General features: G+C 42.4%; 2 protein-coding genes and 1 pseudogene across 2 annotated transcripts; all 3 read right to left on the bottom strand.

Annotated features, from left to right (window-relative positions):
- Window positions 1-534: 534 nt before the first annotated feature.
- On the bottom strand, window positions 535-2,632 carry LOC138675207 (E3 ubiquitin/ISG15 ligase TRIM25-like). Its single transcript, XM_069763245.1, has one exon. It carries the CDS (start codon window positions 2,600-2,602, stop codon window positions 995-997), a length of 1,608 nt encoding a protein of 535 aa, XP_069619346.1. The 5' UTR covers window positions 2,603-2,632; the 3' UTR covers window positions 535-994.
- Window positions 2,633-10,441: 7,809 nt separating this feature from the next.
- Window positions 10,442-13,357, bottom strand: LOC138674428 (E3 ubiquitin-protein ligase TRIM39-like; annotated as a pseudogene).
- Window positions 13,358-14,903: 1,546 nt separating this feature from the next.
- On the bottom strand, window positions 14,904-17,227 carry LOC138675205 (E3 ubiquitin/ISG15 ligase TRIM25-like). The gene has a single exon (XM_069763243.1). It carries the CDS (start codon window positions 17,225-17,227, stop codon window positions 15,620-15,622), a length of 1,608 nt encoding a protein of 535 aa, XP_069619344.1. The 3' UTR covers window positions 14,904-15,619.
- Between the last annotated feature and the right edge of the window lie 1,260 nt (window positions 17,228-18,487).

Raw genomic sequence — 18,487 nt, 5'->3', positions numbered from 1 at the left:
AGGTCAGTCACCTGATCTCAGCCCAATTGAGCAGCATTTCACTTGTTAAAGACTAAACTTCAGACAGAAAGGCCCACAAACAAACAGCAACAGAAAACCACCACAGTGAAGGCCTGGCAGAGCATCAAAAAGGAGGAAACACAGCGTCTGGTGATGTCCATGAGGTCAAGATTTCAGGCAGTCATTGCCAACAAAGGGTTTTCAACCAAGTACTAGAAATGAACATTTCATTTAAAATTATTTAATCTGTCCAATTACTTTTGGTCCCTTTAAAAACAGGGTGGCACATGTTAAGGAGCTGAAACTCCTAAACCCTTCATCCAATTTTAATGTGGATACCCTCAAATGAAAGCTGAAAGTCTGAACTTCAACTGCATCTGAATTGTTTTGTTTAAAATTCATTGTGGTAATGTCTATAACCAAAATTAGAAAAATGTTGTCTCTGTCCAAATATATATGGACCTAACTGTATTTTATTCAGAAAATGGGCTCTACATTGATGTCTATTACCCAAAAAATGCAGCAAAACGCAGAAACAATGGACATGGCAAATTTTAAACATTTGCACCATTCAAGTTACAAGCGGAAATGGGGCATCATGCACATAACATTCCAAAGATCTCATTTAATTTTCCGGTACTTTTTTCTGAACAGTTCTTTTTTGTCATTTAAAAAAAAAAACATCATATATAATAACCCTTGAGAAATTGTTACAGGACAGAATCGGGAAGTTCATGCAAGAAAACCCTCCAGAATAGTAGAATTCAAACAATTATGCAAAGAGTGCACCAAATATTAATTCACAATAAAAGAATCATTGCAGATATATAAGCAGTTATTAGTTATAAGGGGGGGGGGGGCAAACACTCGAAATTTTAACACATTTTGATCCTTCAGCTTTTCTTTATTTTATATTACAATTAGTTGAATGATCTAAAACATGTAAATGTAACAAATCTGATGTATTCTCTGTCGTATTAATGGATATATCATGTTATGATGGTTTCACCCAGTTACTTCTTCCCTCTAATATCTTTATAGAACTTTCACATACATATAATACAGCATGAAGGGGCTCGGAGAAGGTGGCAGTGAAGGTGTGTAAGTGTCTGATGGGGTCACACAGCTCATAAAAGGACAACTGCCCGGCCCCATAATCCAGACATATCCTGAATCTATCACTGGAGATCTTGTCAGGTAACCGGATCACTTTACTGTCATGTCTCACTGAATACTGATTATTATATTTCCTCAAACTCCAGGACTTGTTATTTCTTCCAATCAGTGACTGATCTCCGCTCCTGTCTATACTGGGATAACACATCCCCACCCTCCACCACCCTGATCTACTGATCTCCACATCCCAGTAATGGCGTCCTAAGGTAAATCCTCTCCTGCTCATCACCTGACTATAACCCAGGAATCTTTCTGCTGTTTCTGGACGTTTCTGATTCTCTCGTGTCCAGGTTGCAGTTTTCAGGTCGTCTGATATAAGGACATTATTACCAGCTGTGGTTACATCCAGTAATATGTCTGCCGGACTCACCACATAGATCCCGCTCCTTATACCTGATATTACCTCACATAATGTGTGTAATGTGTGTGAGATCACAGCCACATCCAGGTCATCTCCATCATGGGGCTGTTTATCATGTCCCCCTGTGTCCTCATCACCTCCCTCCTCCTCAGGATCACACAAGTCACCGGTGTCTGGTTCCTGTAAGACAGTCAGTGGATCCGTCATGTTACACAGCTCCTCAATGTGTCTCATCTTCCAGGACAGCTCGTCCTTCTTTATTTCCAGCTGATGGATCAGAGCAGACAGTGGCAGTGACTCTTCCTTCTCCTGCCTGGAGATCTCACTCAGGACCTTCTTCTCCAGGTCGTCCACCCGTCTCCTGATGTCTGTACACAGGGCAGTGACTCTCTCGGCTTCTCCAGCTGCTTTTTCTTGAGCTTTTCTCCTCTGCTCCTCCAGACTCCGGACTCTTTCCTCAGTCTTCTCTCTCTTTGTGATCAGTTTCTGGACGACATTTCTCCATTTTTTCTTTTTCTTCCCTGCGGCCTCATCCAGTGACTCCATTTTATGTCCATTATGTTTCCCGATCAAACTGCAGGACACACAGATACAAGCCGCGTCCTCAGTGCAGTAATATTCCAGGATCTTCTTATGGACAGAACATTTCCTTTTCTCCAGAGAAGTGCTGGGATCAGATAAGACGTGTCCTGGTGATTTGCTGTGAGATCTCAGGTGTTTATCACACAGAGAAGCCTCACAGAGTAGACAGGATCTAACAGCAGGTACCAGAGAGTCCACACAGTAAGTGCAGTAGATCCCAGTGATCTCGTCTTGTTCTTGCTGAGTAATCAGGAAACGTTCTGCGACATTATGGAGATTTATGTTCCTCATCAGTGTCGGCCGCTCCTGAAACTCTTCTCTGCAGTCAGGACAGGAATAAACTCCAGACCCGTCCTGCGTATCCAGCACACGACCAATACAGACCCGGCAGAAGTTGTGTCCACATTTCAGTGTTATAGGGTCCTTAAATGTAGATAAACAGATGGAGCAGAGCAGCTCGTCTTTCAGAATAGCAGAAGCCATGGCTGACGGAAGAAGGAAGAAATGAAACTACAATTCTCTGATATTAAGAAAGCAAAGGTCAGGTTCAACTTTCTTGACACAGGGTGCGGCAGAATTGTAACAGGTCTTCAGTCCTCTATATATGATGTAAGAATATGTATATAATAGATTAATAGATGTGTGTATATACTATATTTTTCGGAGTATAAAATGCACTTTTTCCCCAAATTTTTTTTGGGTAAAACGGGGGAGCGTCTTATAGTCAGAATATACTTAAGTGTAGTGTGACGGCAGCAGGAGTCGGGCGATACTGCGGCGGTCCGACCCTGCAGGATAATGATCACACTCCCTTTGCAGGCTGATGCGGCAGGTTCGGCGGTGCTCTGTGGTTCGGGGCTGCTCTGGCATTTTGTGAAAGCCCAAAGGCCCCTTACATCCATTGCTGCGATGCCGTGGCCTTCAGTAAAATGGCCGTTAGGGGCGGAGCATGCTCAGATTGAGATCTCGGCAAGGAGATCTTGTTCCGAAATCTCTGGAGACAAGATCTCGGCGCGAGATCTCAATCTGAGTGTGCACTGCCCTTGGTGGCCATTTTCCCAGAGGTCACCGCATCGCAGCAATGGATGTGTGGGCCTCCGGGCTTTCACAAAATGCCGGCACAGCCCCCGCACCACAAGGCACCGCCGAACCTGCTGCACCAGCCTGGGATGGGATTTCCCGGAGGCCACCACAGAACAGCAATGGATGTCTGGGCCTCCGGGATTTCACACAATGTCGGCGGAGCCCCCGCACCTTTAGCACCGTCGAACCGCCACACCAGTCTGGGATGAAAGTCATATCGTTGGACCACTGAATACCCCCTGTGACCCCGCTCCACCAGCGCTTTCGAACTCCCTCCAGTAAGATGAATTCAGACTGTAAGACAGACCCCCATTTGACACATTAATTGTTTTCCCTATTTGCCTTCTGAACATTTGGGGTGTGTCTTATAGTTCGAAAAATACGGTATATGTGTTTGTGTGTGTGTGTGTGTATATACAGTTATATGAAAAAGTTTGGGCACCCCTATTAATTTTAAGCTTAATGTTTTATAAAAATATATTTTTTTGCAACAGCCATTTCAGTTTCATATATCTAATAACTGTTGGACACAGTAATGTTTCTGCCTTGAATGAGGTTTATTGTACTAAGAGAAAATGTGCAATCTGCATTCAAACAAAATTTGACAGGTGCATAAGTATGGGCACCCCACCAGAAAAGTGACATTAATATTTAGTAGACCCTCCTTTTGCAAAAATAACAGCCTCTAGTCGCTTCCTGTAGCTTTTAATGAGTTCCTGGATCCTGGATGAAGGTATTTTTGACCATTCCTCTTTACAAAACAATTCCAGTTCAGTTAAGTTTGATGGTCGCCGAGCATGGACAGCCCTCTTCAAATGATCCCACAGATGTTCAATGATATTCAGGTCTGGGGGCTGGGATGGCCATTCCAGAACAGTGTAATTGTTCCTCTGCATGAATGCCTGAGTAGATTTGGAGCGGTGTTTTGAATCATTGTCTTGCTGAAAGATCCATCCCCTGCGTAACTTCAACTTTGTCACTGATTCATGAATACTATTGTCAAGAATCTGCTGATACTGAGAGGAATCCATGTGTCCCTCAACTTTAACAAGATTCCCGGTGCCGGCATTGGCCACACAGCCCCAAAGCATGATGGAACCTCCACCAAATTTTACTGTGGGTAGCAAGTGTATTTCTTGAAATTCTGTTTTTTGGCCGCCTTGCATAACGCCTTTTTGTATGATCAAACAACTCAATCTTGGTTTCATCAGTTCACAGGACCTTCTTCCAAAAAGAAATTGGCTTCTCCAAATGTGCTTTTGCATACCTTAGCCGACTCTGTTTGTGGCGTGCTTGCAGAAACGGCTTCTTCCGCATCACTCTCCCATACAGCTTCTCCTTGTGCAAAGTGCGTTGTATAGTTGACCGATGCACAGTGACACCATCTGCAGCAAGTTGATGCTGCAGCTCCCTGGAGGTGGTCTGAGGATTGTCCTTGACTGATCTCACCATTCTTCTTCTCTGCCTTCCTGATGTTTTTCTTGGCCTGACACTTCTGGCCTTAACAAGAACTGTACCTGTGTTCTTTCATTTCCTTACTATGTTCCTCACAGTGGAAATTGACAGGTTAAATCTCTGAGACAGCTTTTTGTATCCTTCCCCTGAACAACTATGTTGAATTATCTTTGTTTTCAGATCATTAGACAGTTGTTTTGGGGAGCCCATCATGCCACTCTTCAGAGGAGATTCAAACAGGAGAACAACTTGCAAGTGGCCACTTTAAGTAGCTTTTCTCATGATTGCATACACCTGGCTATGAAGTTCAAGCTCAATGAGGTTAGAAAACAAAAAAAAAAGTGTTTTAGTAAGTCAGTAAAAAGTAGGTAGGAGTATTTAAAACAAGAAAATGATAAGGGTGCCCATACTTATGCACCTGTCAAATTTTGTTTTAATGCAGATTGCACATTTTCTGTTAGTACAATAAACCTCATTTCAAGGCAGAAACATTACTGTGCTCAACAGTTATTAGATATATGAAACTGAAATAGCTGTTGCAAAAAAACAATTTTTATAAAACATTAAGCTTAAGATTAATAGGGGTGCCCAAACTTTTTCATATAACTATATATATATGTGTATGGTGTAAATATACACTGCTCAAAAAAATAAAGTGAACACTTAAACAACAGAATATAACTCCAAGTAAATCAAACGTCTGTGAAATCAAACTGTCCACTTAGGAAGCAACACTGACAATCAATTTCACATGCTGTTGTGCAAATGGAATAGACAACAGATGGAAATTATTGGCAATTATCAAGACACACTCAATAAAGGAGTGGTTCTGCAGGTGGGGACCACTGACCACATCCCAGTACCATGGTTTTCTGGCTGATGTTTTGTTCACTTTTGAATGTTGGTTGTGCTTTCACACTCGTGGTAGCATGAGACGGACTCTAAAACCCACACAAGTGGCTCAGGTAGTGCAGCTCATCCAGGATGGCACATCAATGCGAGCTGTGGCAAGAAGGTCTGCTGTGTCTGTCAGCGTAGTGTCCAAAGGCTGGAGGCGCTACCAGGAGACAGGCCAGTATACCAGTAGACGTGGAGGTGACTGTAGGGGGGCAACAACCTAGCAGCAGGACCACTACCTCAGCCATTGTAAAAGCAGAAAAAGGAGAAGCACTGCCCCGTAAAATTACCTCAAGCAGGCCACAAATGTGCATGTGCCTGCACAAACTGTTAGAAACCGACTCCATGAGGATGGTCTGAGTTCCTGACATCCACAGATGGGGGTTGTGCTCACAGCCCAACACCGTGCAGGACGCTTGGCATTTGCCACAGAACACCAGGATTGGCAAATTCGCCACTGGCGCCCTGTGCTCTTCACAGATGAAAGGAGGTTCACACTGAGCAGATGTGACAGACGTGACAGGTTCTGGAGACGCTGTGGAGAGCAATCTGCCTGCAACATCCTTCAGCATGACCGGTTTGGCAATGGGTCAGTAATGGTGTGGAGTGGCATTTCTTTGGAGGGCCGCACAGCCCTCCATGTGCTCACCAGAGGTAGCCTGTCTGCTATTAGGTACCGAGATGAGATCCTACGACCCCTTGTGAGACCATATGCTTGCGCCCTACCTCCCTACATTTGTATTATATTCTTGCCGGACATGGTACTTAGGTGTCACTATCCCTGTTATTAATTTTTACATGTACTTTAATAACTACCCTTGTTTTGTACTATTTATCAATAAGAATGTTTATACTTAATGGTACTTCGCTCTATGATTCACTTTTTTGGTTTGGGTAACATATGCTTGCGTGATTGGCCCTGGGTTCCTCCTAATGCAGAACAATGCCAGACCTCATGTGGCTGGAGTGTGTCAGCAGTTCCTGCAAGATGAAGGCATTGAAGCTATTGACTGGCCGCCCATGCCCCAGACCTGAATCCGATTGAACACATCTGGGACATTATGTCTTGCACCATCCACCAACGTTACATTGCACCACAGACTGTCCAGGTGTTGGCGGATGCTTTAGTCCAGGTCTGGGACTAGATCCCTCAGGAGACCATCCGCCGCCTCATCAGGAGCATGCCCAGGCGTTGTAGAGAGATCACACAGGCACGTAGAGGCCACTCACACTACTGAGCATCATTTCCTTGTCTTGAGGCATTTCCACTGAAGTTGGATCAGCCTGTAACCTAATTTTCCACTTTGATTTTGAGCATCATTCCAACTCCAGACCTCCGTGGGATATTAGTTGTGATTTACGTTGATCATTTTTAGGTTTCATTGTTCTCAATACATTCCATTATGTAATGAATAAAGATTTACAACTGGAATATTTCATTCAGTTATATCTAGGATGTGGGATTTTAGTGTTCCCTTTATTTTTTGAGCAGTGTATATATATAATATGAGTTTCATTTTTTTGTATTGAAGAACTGAAATAAATTAACTTTTTGAGAATATTCTAATTTTGTGGGAAGCACCTGCATGTGTTCATTCCCATGGAAGCTGCAAATATTCCATGTTCATTCACCACCTAGTAAGCTCAGGGAATTCAATATACATCTGATTTTGGGGATTGAAATGAAAAAGATAGTATATCTGACATGAATATTGCTACTTCTCTCTGGTATCTTGTGTAATGAGACTGTAAATTGTCTTGCCAGATGATAGATAAAATCTAGATCAAAGTATATAGACACACTTTTAAGTAACCAGGATCTAGAATTGCTACCTCCCAAAAGGTCGTTCAGATTCCAATATGTTTACTGGACTTGACATACCCATTACACACCATATACATTGCATATACATCACATACAAAACATAACATATTCTTAATAAAATATTTAATAAACTGTGATATGTGAAAAATGTTTAAAACATTTATGCAAAATATTTTTTTTATAATTATTATTTTGAAGCTGTTCACCATGATTTATAAATAATATCATAATTGATTTCAATCCATCAAATCAAACCAAACACAGATTACAATATTTCATCTTCAGCCAACAATATGTGTCGTGAACCCATCAGTGCTTACACACAGCATCTCTTGGCCTGAAAGACTCCAGCGATTTTACATGGTTTAAAGATGCAAATTTTGTCTTAATGGAAGAAGAGGACTAAGCTCGAGCACCACCTATTGCAAGCAGCGATCCTGAAAGTCAACAGTGACTGTTTAACGAGCCTTGCAATATGAATCAGGATAAAAACCAAACCAGAATCTCGAGAGACAATTTGCATATTTAATTTCCCAGAGGAGCATGCATGGGTTTTAAGTCTTCTCACTCTGACATGCCAGCTTTGATTGTCACTCTCCATAAGTTGAAACGTTAACCCTTAGGCCAGTCTCACACGTCCAAATAATTCCGGTACCGGAAAAATCGGTACCGGAATTATCCGTGTCCATGTGTCCGTGTGCTTACCGTGAACATCAGTGTGGCACACGTGCGGCACACTGGGTTCCACACAGACCGTGCAGGAGACAGCGCTACAAGTAAGCGCTGTCCCCTGCATCTGGTGCTGAAGCCGCCATTCATATCTTCTCTCCAGCAGCGTTCGCTGGCTAGAAGATATCAAAAATTCTTTTTTTTTTTTTCGTGTTTAAAATAAAGATCCACCCCATGACTGTAATCGGCGGCCGCACATGACCGCTCATACAGGAGAAGGTGCGGCGAGGACAGGAAGCTGCGAGGGAGCCGGGTGAGTATTTTATTAACAGCGGGAAGGGGGGGGGGCACACAGGGGGTGGGAGGGGGGTGGGGACAGGGATCTTTATTTTAAACACGAAAAAAAAAAAAAAATTTTCATATCTTCTAGCCAGCGAACGCTGCTGGAGAGAAGATATGAATGGCGGCTTCAGCACCACGTGGGGGGGACAGCGCTTACTGTAGCGCTGTCTCCTGCACAGCACATGGACTGCACACGGACAGCGTCCGTGTGCAGTACGTGTTTTACACAGACCCATTGACTTTAATGGGTCCGTGTAATCCGTGCGCTCCCACGAACACTCACATGTCTCCGTGTTTTGCACACGGACACACGGTCCGTGAAAACACGCTGACATGTGCAGAGACACATTGATTTCAATGTGTCTACGTGAGTCAGTGTCTCCGGTACGTGAGGAAACTGTCACCTCACGTACCGGAGCCACTGACGTGTGAAACCGGCCTTAGACATGGTTTAAAAGAAACTTGTCAAGTCTTGCAGGCCTCCCAAACCACCAACTTTATGTAATTTAGCCCTACTCCATGATTCCCACACTATCCTTGATGTTCCGCTTAGAGCTTAACAAGAGGAGGCCATCAATCACACCCGCGTGCCCATGATTGCAGTGTCTGAGACTGGACTGTTAAGGGTTGAATTGGCACCCAAGTTGATGACAACTAACTCATAAGGCTGCTAAGTGACTGACATAATACCTTTTTTTGCAAACTTATCCACAACAGGGACATCAAGGACATGGAAGGAATTGTGGAATATGGAGACATAACATAATAAAGGCAGTTTGGAAAAGTTTTCGAGACCTGACAAGATAATTGAAGCAAGTTCCAGTGGTGGGAAACCCTGTGATCAGCTTATCGTAAGGGGATCAGTGCATTGTGAAGGAATTCTCCGCAGTGAATATTCGTTTAAGCCTGAAGGTAATAATTTGGAAGCGTAGTTGACCTCTACTTCACCCAGGGCAAAAATTCAGTTTGATGCCGTAGTTCTTTGTGTAATTATCCTGGTTTGCTAGCGATACAGTCACCAAAAGCCCAGGCAGTGGATTGGGAGCCTAATGTTGCCTTCAAACCCTCATATGTGGATCACTTGCTGTTGGGAGATGCATATGATGGTGACTATCAGGGTATGAAAAATACGGTACCAAGATATATATCTTTCCTGTATCAGAGTATGAGCACTTCACATGTATTTTGCCTGGAAAAAGCATTAAAAATGCCAAAAATAATGAACAAATGCCCTGCCATGTCAAAAGTACTTGCTGTGTATATATTCTGTGCTTCTTTGAACCTCTTCAGGTCTTCAAAAACGTGAAACGGTTAAGAGTAGTCAACAGTACATTCTTGTGGAGTCTTCTGCTCATGATTAATACATAAAATGCTCATGACTAATACATAAAATCTGGGGGGAAAAAGTAAAAAATGCCGCAATAGTCATCTGAAAAGACATCTAAAAAAATGATTCAAGAAAAACAGAACGATGTCTCGTGCACATGCGTGTGACAACAGCCTGTAATAGAATAATTAGTATACGATTCTAGGGTCTAATCCTCATCAGTGGCAGATACCACAGGGGTAAGAACTAGAGATCAGCAGATCATTCCAAATTTGAAATCGTCGGCTTCACTGAATTTTCCTCAAAAAATTCAATTTGCACCAATTAAATCTGAGTGTAACAGATTGTTATATTATTTAGTATACATGTACCTGTATAATATCCTATAATCACAGAATAAATAAAAATACTATATATTATATAGTACAAAATATTACCAGTTTCGTTTAATGATTAGAGTATTTGAGTATTTTGAACGTATGTATTGTTAAGAGCGTAATTATGAACTACAACTCCCAGCAATAGGCACCAAATAGAATCAATTTCTCATTTATCCCTTGTATATAACATTGAAGAAAACCAACATTGATTTGGCTTACATATTGTATTATGCTTATTCGGTTTAATTCCATTGTAAAGGACAGGTAAATATCATCAGGTGCAAAACAAATAAAAGCTCAGATGTGACCAGACCGGTTCCTATTTATACAGCAGATGTAATAGATTATGTTGGTTTCTTCCAGTTACTTCTCCCCACAGATATCTTTATACAACAATCCCATACGCATAATACAGCATGGAGGGGCTCGGAGAAGGAGGCAGTGAAGGTGTGTAAGTGTCTGATGGGGTCACACAGCTCATAAAAGGACAACTGCCCGACCTCATAATCCAGACATATCCTGACTCCATCACTGGAGATCTTGTCAGACAATAGGATCACTTAACTACCGTTTATCGCTGAATACTGAACATTATATCTCGACAAACTTCAAGAATTGTTATTATTTCCAATCACTGATCTCCATTCCTATCTATACTGGGATAACACATCCAGACCATCCACCTCCCTGATCTACTGATCTCCACATCCCAGTAATGTCGTCCTGAGGTAAATCCTCTCCTCACCTGAGGATATTGAAATCTCTCTGCTGTTTCTGAATGATTCCTTTTCTTTTGTCTCCAGGTCGCAGTTTTTAGGTTGTGTGATATAAGGAGATTATTACCAGCTGTGATTACATCCCATAATATGTCTGCAGGATCCTCCACATAGATCCCGCTCCTTATACCTGATATTACCTCACATAATGTGTGTGAGATCACAGCCACATCCAGGTCATCTCCATCATGGAGCTGTTTATCATGTCCCCCTGTGTCCTCATCACCTCCCTCCTCCTCAGGATCACCTCAGGTCTCAAGGACCTCTATGGTTACCATTCTGATGCATCGCTGACCCCCATTCATGTGACGGGGGTCAGCGATGCGCTCATTTCCGTCTGGAAGCACCGGTTAAATGCCGCTGTCTGCATTTGACAGCGGCATTTAACTAGCTAATAGCGGTGGGTGAATCGCGATTTCACCCGCCGCTATTGCGAGCACATGTCAGCTGCTCAAAACAGCTGACATATCCCGGCTTTGATGCGGGCTCACCACCGGAGCCCTGCATCAAAGAGGGGGATCCGACCTCAGACGTACTATCCCGTCCGAGGTCAGAAAGGGGTTAAATGGCGAGTTTATACCACATCCTACAATGGAGAGTTGGCTGAAAATAGCTTGGGTGAAGTGGACGGGAAACATATCCGCATCGTCAAACCTGCTGGATCTGGATCAGAATATTTTAACTATAAAAATATTTCTCCATTGTGCTCATGGCCATCGCTGACGCTGAATACAAATTTATAGCGGTCAATATAGAGGCCTATGGCCGCTCCAATGATTCACAAGTTTTTAAATTGTCTGCAATGGGTCATCATCTCTATGGAAACACCTTCCAATTTCCACCCCCAAGACCGCTGCAGGAAACCTCTGGGCCACCAATGCCTTTTGTTTGTGTTGGAGAAGAAGCCTTCCAATTCTCAGAACACCTGCTGAAACCGTACTCCAGTAGTGGATTGACGCCCACTAGAAGAGTATTTAATTACCGCCTAACACGAGCACGGAGAATGGTGGAGTGCGCTTTTGGGATTCTGACAGCCAATTGGCGAGTTCTATTGACCGCTATCAACTTGAAGACTGTGTGGTCCTGCACAATTTTGTTATGTGCAAGGAACAGATTTCCATTGATGACCACTCTGAAGAAACCACCTTGCATGATTATCAGAACATTACTTATAGAAGTTCTGTGTCAGTTTCCAGAATGAGGGACAAATTTGCTGAGTACTGTATTTCACCTCAAGGAAGATATAGACTGGCAGGATGAGAGAGTTTGAAAAATGTGTCTTGGACCTTGTTACCCAAAGTATTTGACCTTCTTTACCCAAAGTATTGTACCTTTTTAACCCAAAGCATTGTACATGGTTGGGTTTTCCCCAAAGTATTTGACCTTCTTTACCCAAAGTATTGTACCTTGTTTTAACCAAAGTATTTAACCTTATAAACTAACAAATGAAAGACAAAATTTTTAAACCAAAAAACTGTTTTTTTTTATTAGCAAATTTTTAACAAACAAAATCTTTATAAATTTAAATAGTGTGGGGTGGAGATAATACTGGATGGGCTGAAACCCAATAAAAAAGTGTTAGACATGTAAACATTTTTTATTAAATGGGGTGGGTGATATTTACCTTCTGCTCACCATCGTTGACCGAAGGAACGACAAGGCTGTAGCATACTTGTACTTGCTCCTGCGTCCTCCCGATCCACTCGGGGCCCGCATCTCCTTGTAAAACTCCTTTTTGAAGTGATCCCTGATTGACCGCCACTGCTTGACAACTCTCTTGGTTAGTATACAACACATTACATCCAGGCAACATAACTGAACTGGGAATACTTACGCGCTTGATTCTGGGCCCGAACATCGAGGTCCTCCCAGTTGCCCACAACTTTGTTGCACACTTGCTCCCAGAGTCGATGGGTCACAACGATATAGGCGTGGTGGCAGACCCCCATGTTCCACAGCGGCTCCCGCTCTAGGATTAGATCGATGAGAAGGTCGATGTTTATCCCGGCCTCCTCACCATCCAAGTCAGGAGCACGCTGTGAAGCCTGTTAAAAAAGACAAAAAACAAAAACATTACACTGAAATCCTCGATGGCGACCGCCCTGACACTAACGCCGATGACCCTGGGAGGCGCTTTGAGGACCTCTTGATCGAGCCCCAGAATGGGAAGACTTAAAAAGAAAAAAAAACATTATGTGCTTGGATGTAGGCTTATGTGTTATGTGTACTGTGATGTCTGTGATGATGTGGTTCTGCGATGCATGTAAGAAACTTACCAATTGCGAGCCTACTCCGGGTATTTCTCCACCCCATCCGTCTCCTTCTGGAAGCACCTCTGATCCTGCAGCTTCCTGTTATACAAAAATTATGTATTAATAATATATATATAAATTATGTGAACATCACCAAAAAGAGAAAAAACAAAAGAAAAATATTTACCTCACAGCGCTGATGACGCGGGGGAGGGCTGCCAGAAGAAGACATGCTGTGGCTGGCAGGCTGTGGCTGGCAGGCTGTGGCTGGTAGGCTGTGGCTGGCAGGCTGTGGCTGGTAGGCTGTGGCTGGTAGGCTGTGGCTGGTAGGCTGTGGCTGGCAGGCTGTGGCTGGCTGCTGGCAAGCTGTGGCTGGCTGGCCTGGGGAAGGTTTAAGCTCTGGCAGCAGGTCTGCGTCTTGCTGGCTGGCTGGTAAATGGATGAGTGAAGCCCTACATAGCAGGCTTTATATACACCTTTCCTAATTGGGGGCTGGCCAATTGTATCTGAGCATGCGCAGTTAAAAAAACAGAATCCGACTCCGGATTCCGTCATGTGACGGATCCGGCACCTTCCGGCGCCCATAGGCTTCCATTCTAGCAAACGGCACTGTCCGTTTTTTTGCCGGAGACAAAAAACTTTACTTTGTCCGTTTTCCACGGATCTGGCGAACGACGGATGAAACGTGAGGTCATCCATCGCTAATACAAGCCTATGAGAAAAAAAACGGATATGGCAGCATCATTCGTCAGATCTGTTTTTTTCAAGATTTGCTGGATTGAGCCTGACGGCAAAAAACTGATGTGTTAAAGCAGCCTAATTCCTACTTTCTTACTCTGCACAAAGATGAAGTTCAGCAGCTATAAATGACAAGGTGACATATGCTTTGCTGAATCACGTTAGCACTGAAAAACATAGATTTTTAATGGTCTATTACTGCATGGAGCACAATAGGAGCAACGCACAACACACTTCTATGAAATGTGCCCTGCTGTCTTTGCCTGTGGACCTCACTAATGGCGCTAGAAAAAAAAATCTGCTGGATGGTCGATTTCACAGCCACACAGGACACTAGCTAGCTAAATTATCTGACTTAGAAACAACCGCCTAGCTAACTAGCTAAAATCTATCAGCACCGAGGACTAGCGTCAGGAGCAGCCTCTCTGCACTGTTATAGTGACAAAATGGCGCTAAAACAAGATGTCCGCTCTTTATATCGAGAGAGACATGTGATTTCAGCAGCCAATGGCACCAGCCCTTGTGTCTGGACATTGTGGATGTTTCCTGCACCCTGATTGGCTAGCCGTAATTTGAATACATAAAGTTAGAAAAAAAAATTACAAGCACTCAGATCCTCTGAGCTCTCCCCACCCCCTCCCCTCATCAAACATGTGCCCCCCGCTCATCATACACCACCACTATCCTAGCCAAAGTGCTGAAAATACTTTAGTGGCAACGCAATTATTTTCCTGCACTTTTTACCGAATTAATATAAGACAAAAATGCTCATGATTCCGAATGTGCCATATTTGTGCCGAATTTATGTTGGCGATCGTTTTCCAAACATATTTCTTCATCTCTAATAAAGATCAAGGACCGTTGGGTTAAGTTGTCGGACGGTAGACTGAATCAAAGCAATAAGGACACTTCTAAAAGAAAATAAAGAATGGGCAATTCGAATACTGACCCTATTTGGGTCAATGTATGCAATGGATTTTTTATGTGTTTTTTTTTTCAACTTACAAAATGCATAAAACTCATGAAAATCTGCAAGTAAATTTTGTATTTGAATTTTTTTTTAATGTTCAACATTTTATATTCCTGCTGGATTGTTGCTTCTTGCTCCTGTGATATCACATTTCCTTTCTCTAGAAAGTGACACTTTTTTCTATTTTTTTAATTTTCTTACATATTTTTATATATTTTTTATATTTTATATCACTTCATGTAGAAATCATTAGAGCAACACTTATTTTATTCAGAAAATGGGCTCCACATTGATGTCTATGACCGCAAAAATGCAGCAAAATGCAGAAACAATGGACATGGTAAATTTTAAACATTTGCACCGTTCAAGTTACAAGCGGAAAATGAGGCATCGTGCACATAACATTTCAAATATCTAATTTAATTTGCCGGTACTTTATTCTGAACAGTTTTTTTTTTGTTATTTCAAAAAAATACATCATATATAATAACCCTCGAGATATTGTTACTGTTACAGGACAGAATCGGGAAGTTCATGTGAGAAAACCCTCCAGAATAGTAGAATTAAAACAATTATGCAAAGAGTGTGCTAAATATTAATTCTCAATAAAAGAATCATTGCAGATATATAACCAGTTATTAGTTATAAGGGGCAAACACTTGGAATTTTAACACATTTTGATCTTTAAGCTTGTCTTTATTTCATACTACAATTAGTTGAATGATCTAAAACATTTAACTGCAACAAATCTGAGATTTTCTCTATCGTATCAATGGATCTATCACGTTATAGTGGTTTCACCCAGTTACTTCTTCCCCCTAATATCTTTATAGAACCTTCATATACATATAATATAGCATGAAGGGGCTCGGAGAAGGTGGCAGTGAAGGTGTGTAAGTGTCTGATGGGGTCACACAGCTCATAAAAGGACAACTGCCCGGCCTCATAATCCAGATATATCCTGACTCTATCACTGGAGATCTTGTCAGGTAACCAGATCTCTTTACTGTCATGTCTCACTGAATACTGATTATTAGATCTCCACAAACTCCAGGACTTGTTATTATTTCCAATCAGTGACTGACCTCCCCTCCTGTCTATACTGGGATAACACATCCCCACTATTGACCACCCTGATCTCCTGGTCTCCACATCCCAGTAATGTCGTCCTGAGGTAAATCCTCTCCTGCTCATCACCTGATTATATTTCTGGAATCTCTCTGCTGTTTCAAGACGTTTCTGATTCTCTTCTGTCCAGGTTGCAGTTTTCAGGTCGTCTGATATACGGACATTATTATCAGCTGTGGTTACATCCAGTAATATGTCTGCAGGACTCACCACATAGATCCCGCTCCTTATACCTGATATTACCTCACATAATGTGTGTAATGTGTGTGAGATCACAGCCACATCCAGGTCATCTCCATCATGGGGCTGTTTATCATGTCCTCCTGTGTCCTCATCACCTCCCTCCTCCTCAGGATCACACAAGTCACCGGTGTCTGGTTCCTGTAAGACAGTCAGTGGATCCATCATGTTACACAGCTCCTCAATGTGTCTCATCTTCCTGGACAGCTCGTCCTTCTTTATTTCCAGCTGATGGATCAGAGCAGACAGTGACAGTGACTCTTCCTTCTCCTGCCTGGAGATCTCACTCAGGACCATCTTCTCCAGGTCGTCCACCCGTCTCCTGATGTCTGTACACAGGGCAGTGACTCTCTCGGCTTCTCCAGCTGCTTTTTCTTGAGCTTTTCTCCTCTGCTCCTCCAGACTCCGGACTCTTTCCTTAGTCTTCTCTCTCTTTGTGATCAGTTTCTGCAGAACATTTCTCCATTTCTTCTTCTTCTTCTCTGAGGCCTCATTCAGTATCTCCACCTGGTGTCCCCGATGTTCTCCGGCCAAACTGCAGGACACACAGATACAAGCAGCGTCCTCAGTGCAGTAATATTCCAGGATCTTTTTATGGACAGAACATTTCCTTTTCTCCAGAGAAGTGCTGGGATCAGATAAGACGTGTTCTGGTGATTTGCTGTGAGATCTCAGGTGTTTATCACACAGAAAAGCCTCACAGTGTAGACAGGATCTAACAGCAGGTACCGGAGAGTCCACACAGTAAGTGCAGCAGATCCCGGTGATCTCCTCTTGTTCTTGCTGAGTAATCAGGAAACGTTCTGCGACATTATGAAGATATAAGTTCCTCATCAGTGTCGGCCGCTGCTGAAACTCTTCTCTGCATACAGGACAGGAATAAATTCCAGACTCGTCCTGTGTATCCAGCACACGACCAATACAGACCCGGCAGAAGTTGTGTCCACATCTCAGCATTACAGGATCTGTATAAGTGCTCAGACAGATGGAGCAGAGCAGCTCTTCCCTCAGATCAGCAGACGCCATGGCTGACGGAAGAAGGAAGAAATGAAACTGAAAGTGTCTATTACTCAATACTTAGCAATGTTATAGTTGCACCCATTCACTTAACTTCTTGAATAATCTGGCACGAGATTTTTTATACCCCTCTGAGAGAATCATGATTTAGGGGCAAAGACCCTAATTACAGAAATGTATCACTTCCTTTAATGGGTTATTTATTTTTTTATTAACCCCTTCATGAAATTTTACATAAATATACATCATGGTGGGGAAAGGGTTCACGCAAAATGACATAAATTGATTGTAAAACTATGACATAAACGCATAGCTGTAAATAGTAATAACGGTCCTAGGAGCGCTGGAAATGAGACCAAAACAAGGATTTTAGTGTTGAACCACAACGCGTTTCAACAGTTAAACCGTCTTCATCAGGTGGAAGTTTATTAAAGGAGAGCAGGAAGGGGTATTTAAACAAATAGCAACCACTAAAATTCATAGTCAGCAGGTCACATGATAAGAACAAATCAAATGATAAAATAGTAAGGTCACATGGTAAAAACACAATAGGAACAAAACTATGTATATATAAAAAAAGATTAAATAAAGCCCCTAGACCTGATTAAAATATAAAACATGGTAAAAAGCAAAAATAAGACAACATATAATAAAATACACTATAAAAACACTATAAAAATGATTAAAAACAGAGAGATCACTTGTTAACCCTTTCAATAGTAAGATTTAACCCTTCAGGCGCCAGAGTCCCCAACTTAAAAATCCAGAAACTTTCCCTATTAATCAAGCTCCCATACCGATCAGATACATTTTCTGGTATAAAATCTATAATCGTCAGTTTCAGAGATTCTAAATTTTTTTGGTGCTTGGTTAAAAAATGCTTTGATAGGCTATGCAACATAAAACCATTCCTAATATTTTGGCGATGCTTCTTCAGTCTTGCGTGCATGGTCTGTATAGTCCGTCCAACATATTGGAGCCCAGATCCGCATTCTATTAGATATACTACAAATGAGGATTGACAGTTAACATGGTAGTTGATTCTGTAATTAATATTAGTAGTATTGGATGTGAATTCTTTAACACCATTTCTGATGGAGTTACAACACAGACATTTTGCAGATCTGCAAGCAAAACAGCTGGGATTTTTTGTTAGCTGGGTCGCGGATGTGGCACTGGGGCTAATAACTGTATTGCTGGGTGCAACTAGGTTGCGGAGTGTGCGATTCCGCCTATAAATTATTCTGGGGTGGGTAGGGATGTGACCTG

The sequence above is a fragment of the Ranitomeya imitator genome, chromosome 4, assembly GCF_032444005.1.
Source record: "Ranitomeya imitator isolate aRanImi1 chromosome 4, aRanImi1.pri, whole genome shotgun sequence".
NCBI lineage: Eukaryota > Metazoa > Chordata > Amphibia > Anura > Dendrobatidae > Ranitomeya > Ranitomeya imitator.
The sequence above is the reverse complement of the archived record's forward strand: the minus strand, read 5'-3'. Positions and strand labels throughout refer to the sequence as shown.

What these genes read in the sequence shown, in the direction of transcription:
- LOC138675207 (XM_069763245.1), bottom strand. Translation starts at nt 2,602, where the DNA reads ATGGCTTCTGCTATTCTGAAAGACGAGCTGCTCTGCTCCATCTGTTTA.
- LOC138675205 (XM_069763243.1), bottom strand. Translation starts at nt 17,227, where the DNA reads ATGGCGTCTGCTGATCTGAGGGAAGAGCTGCTCTGCTCCATCTGTCTG.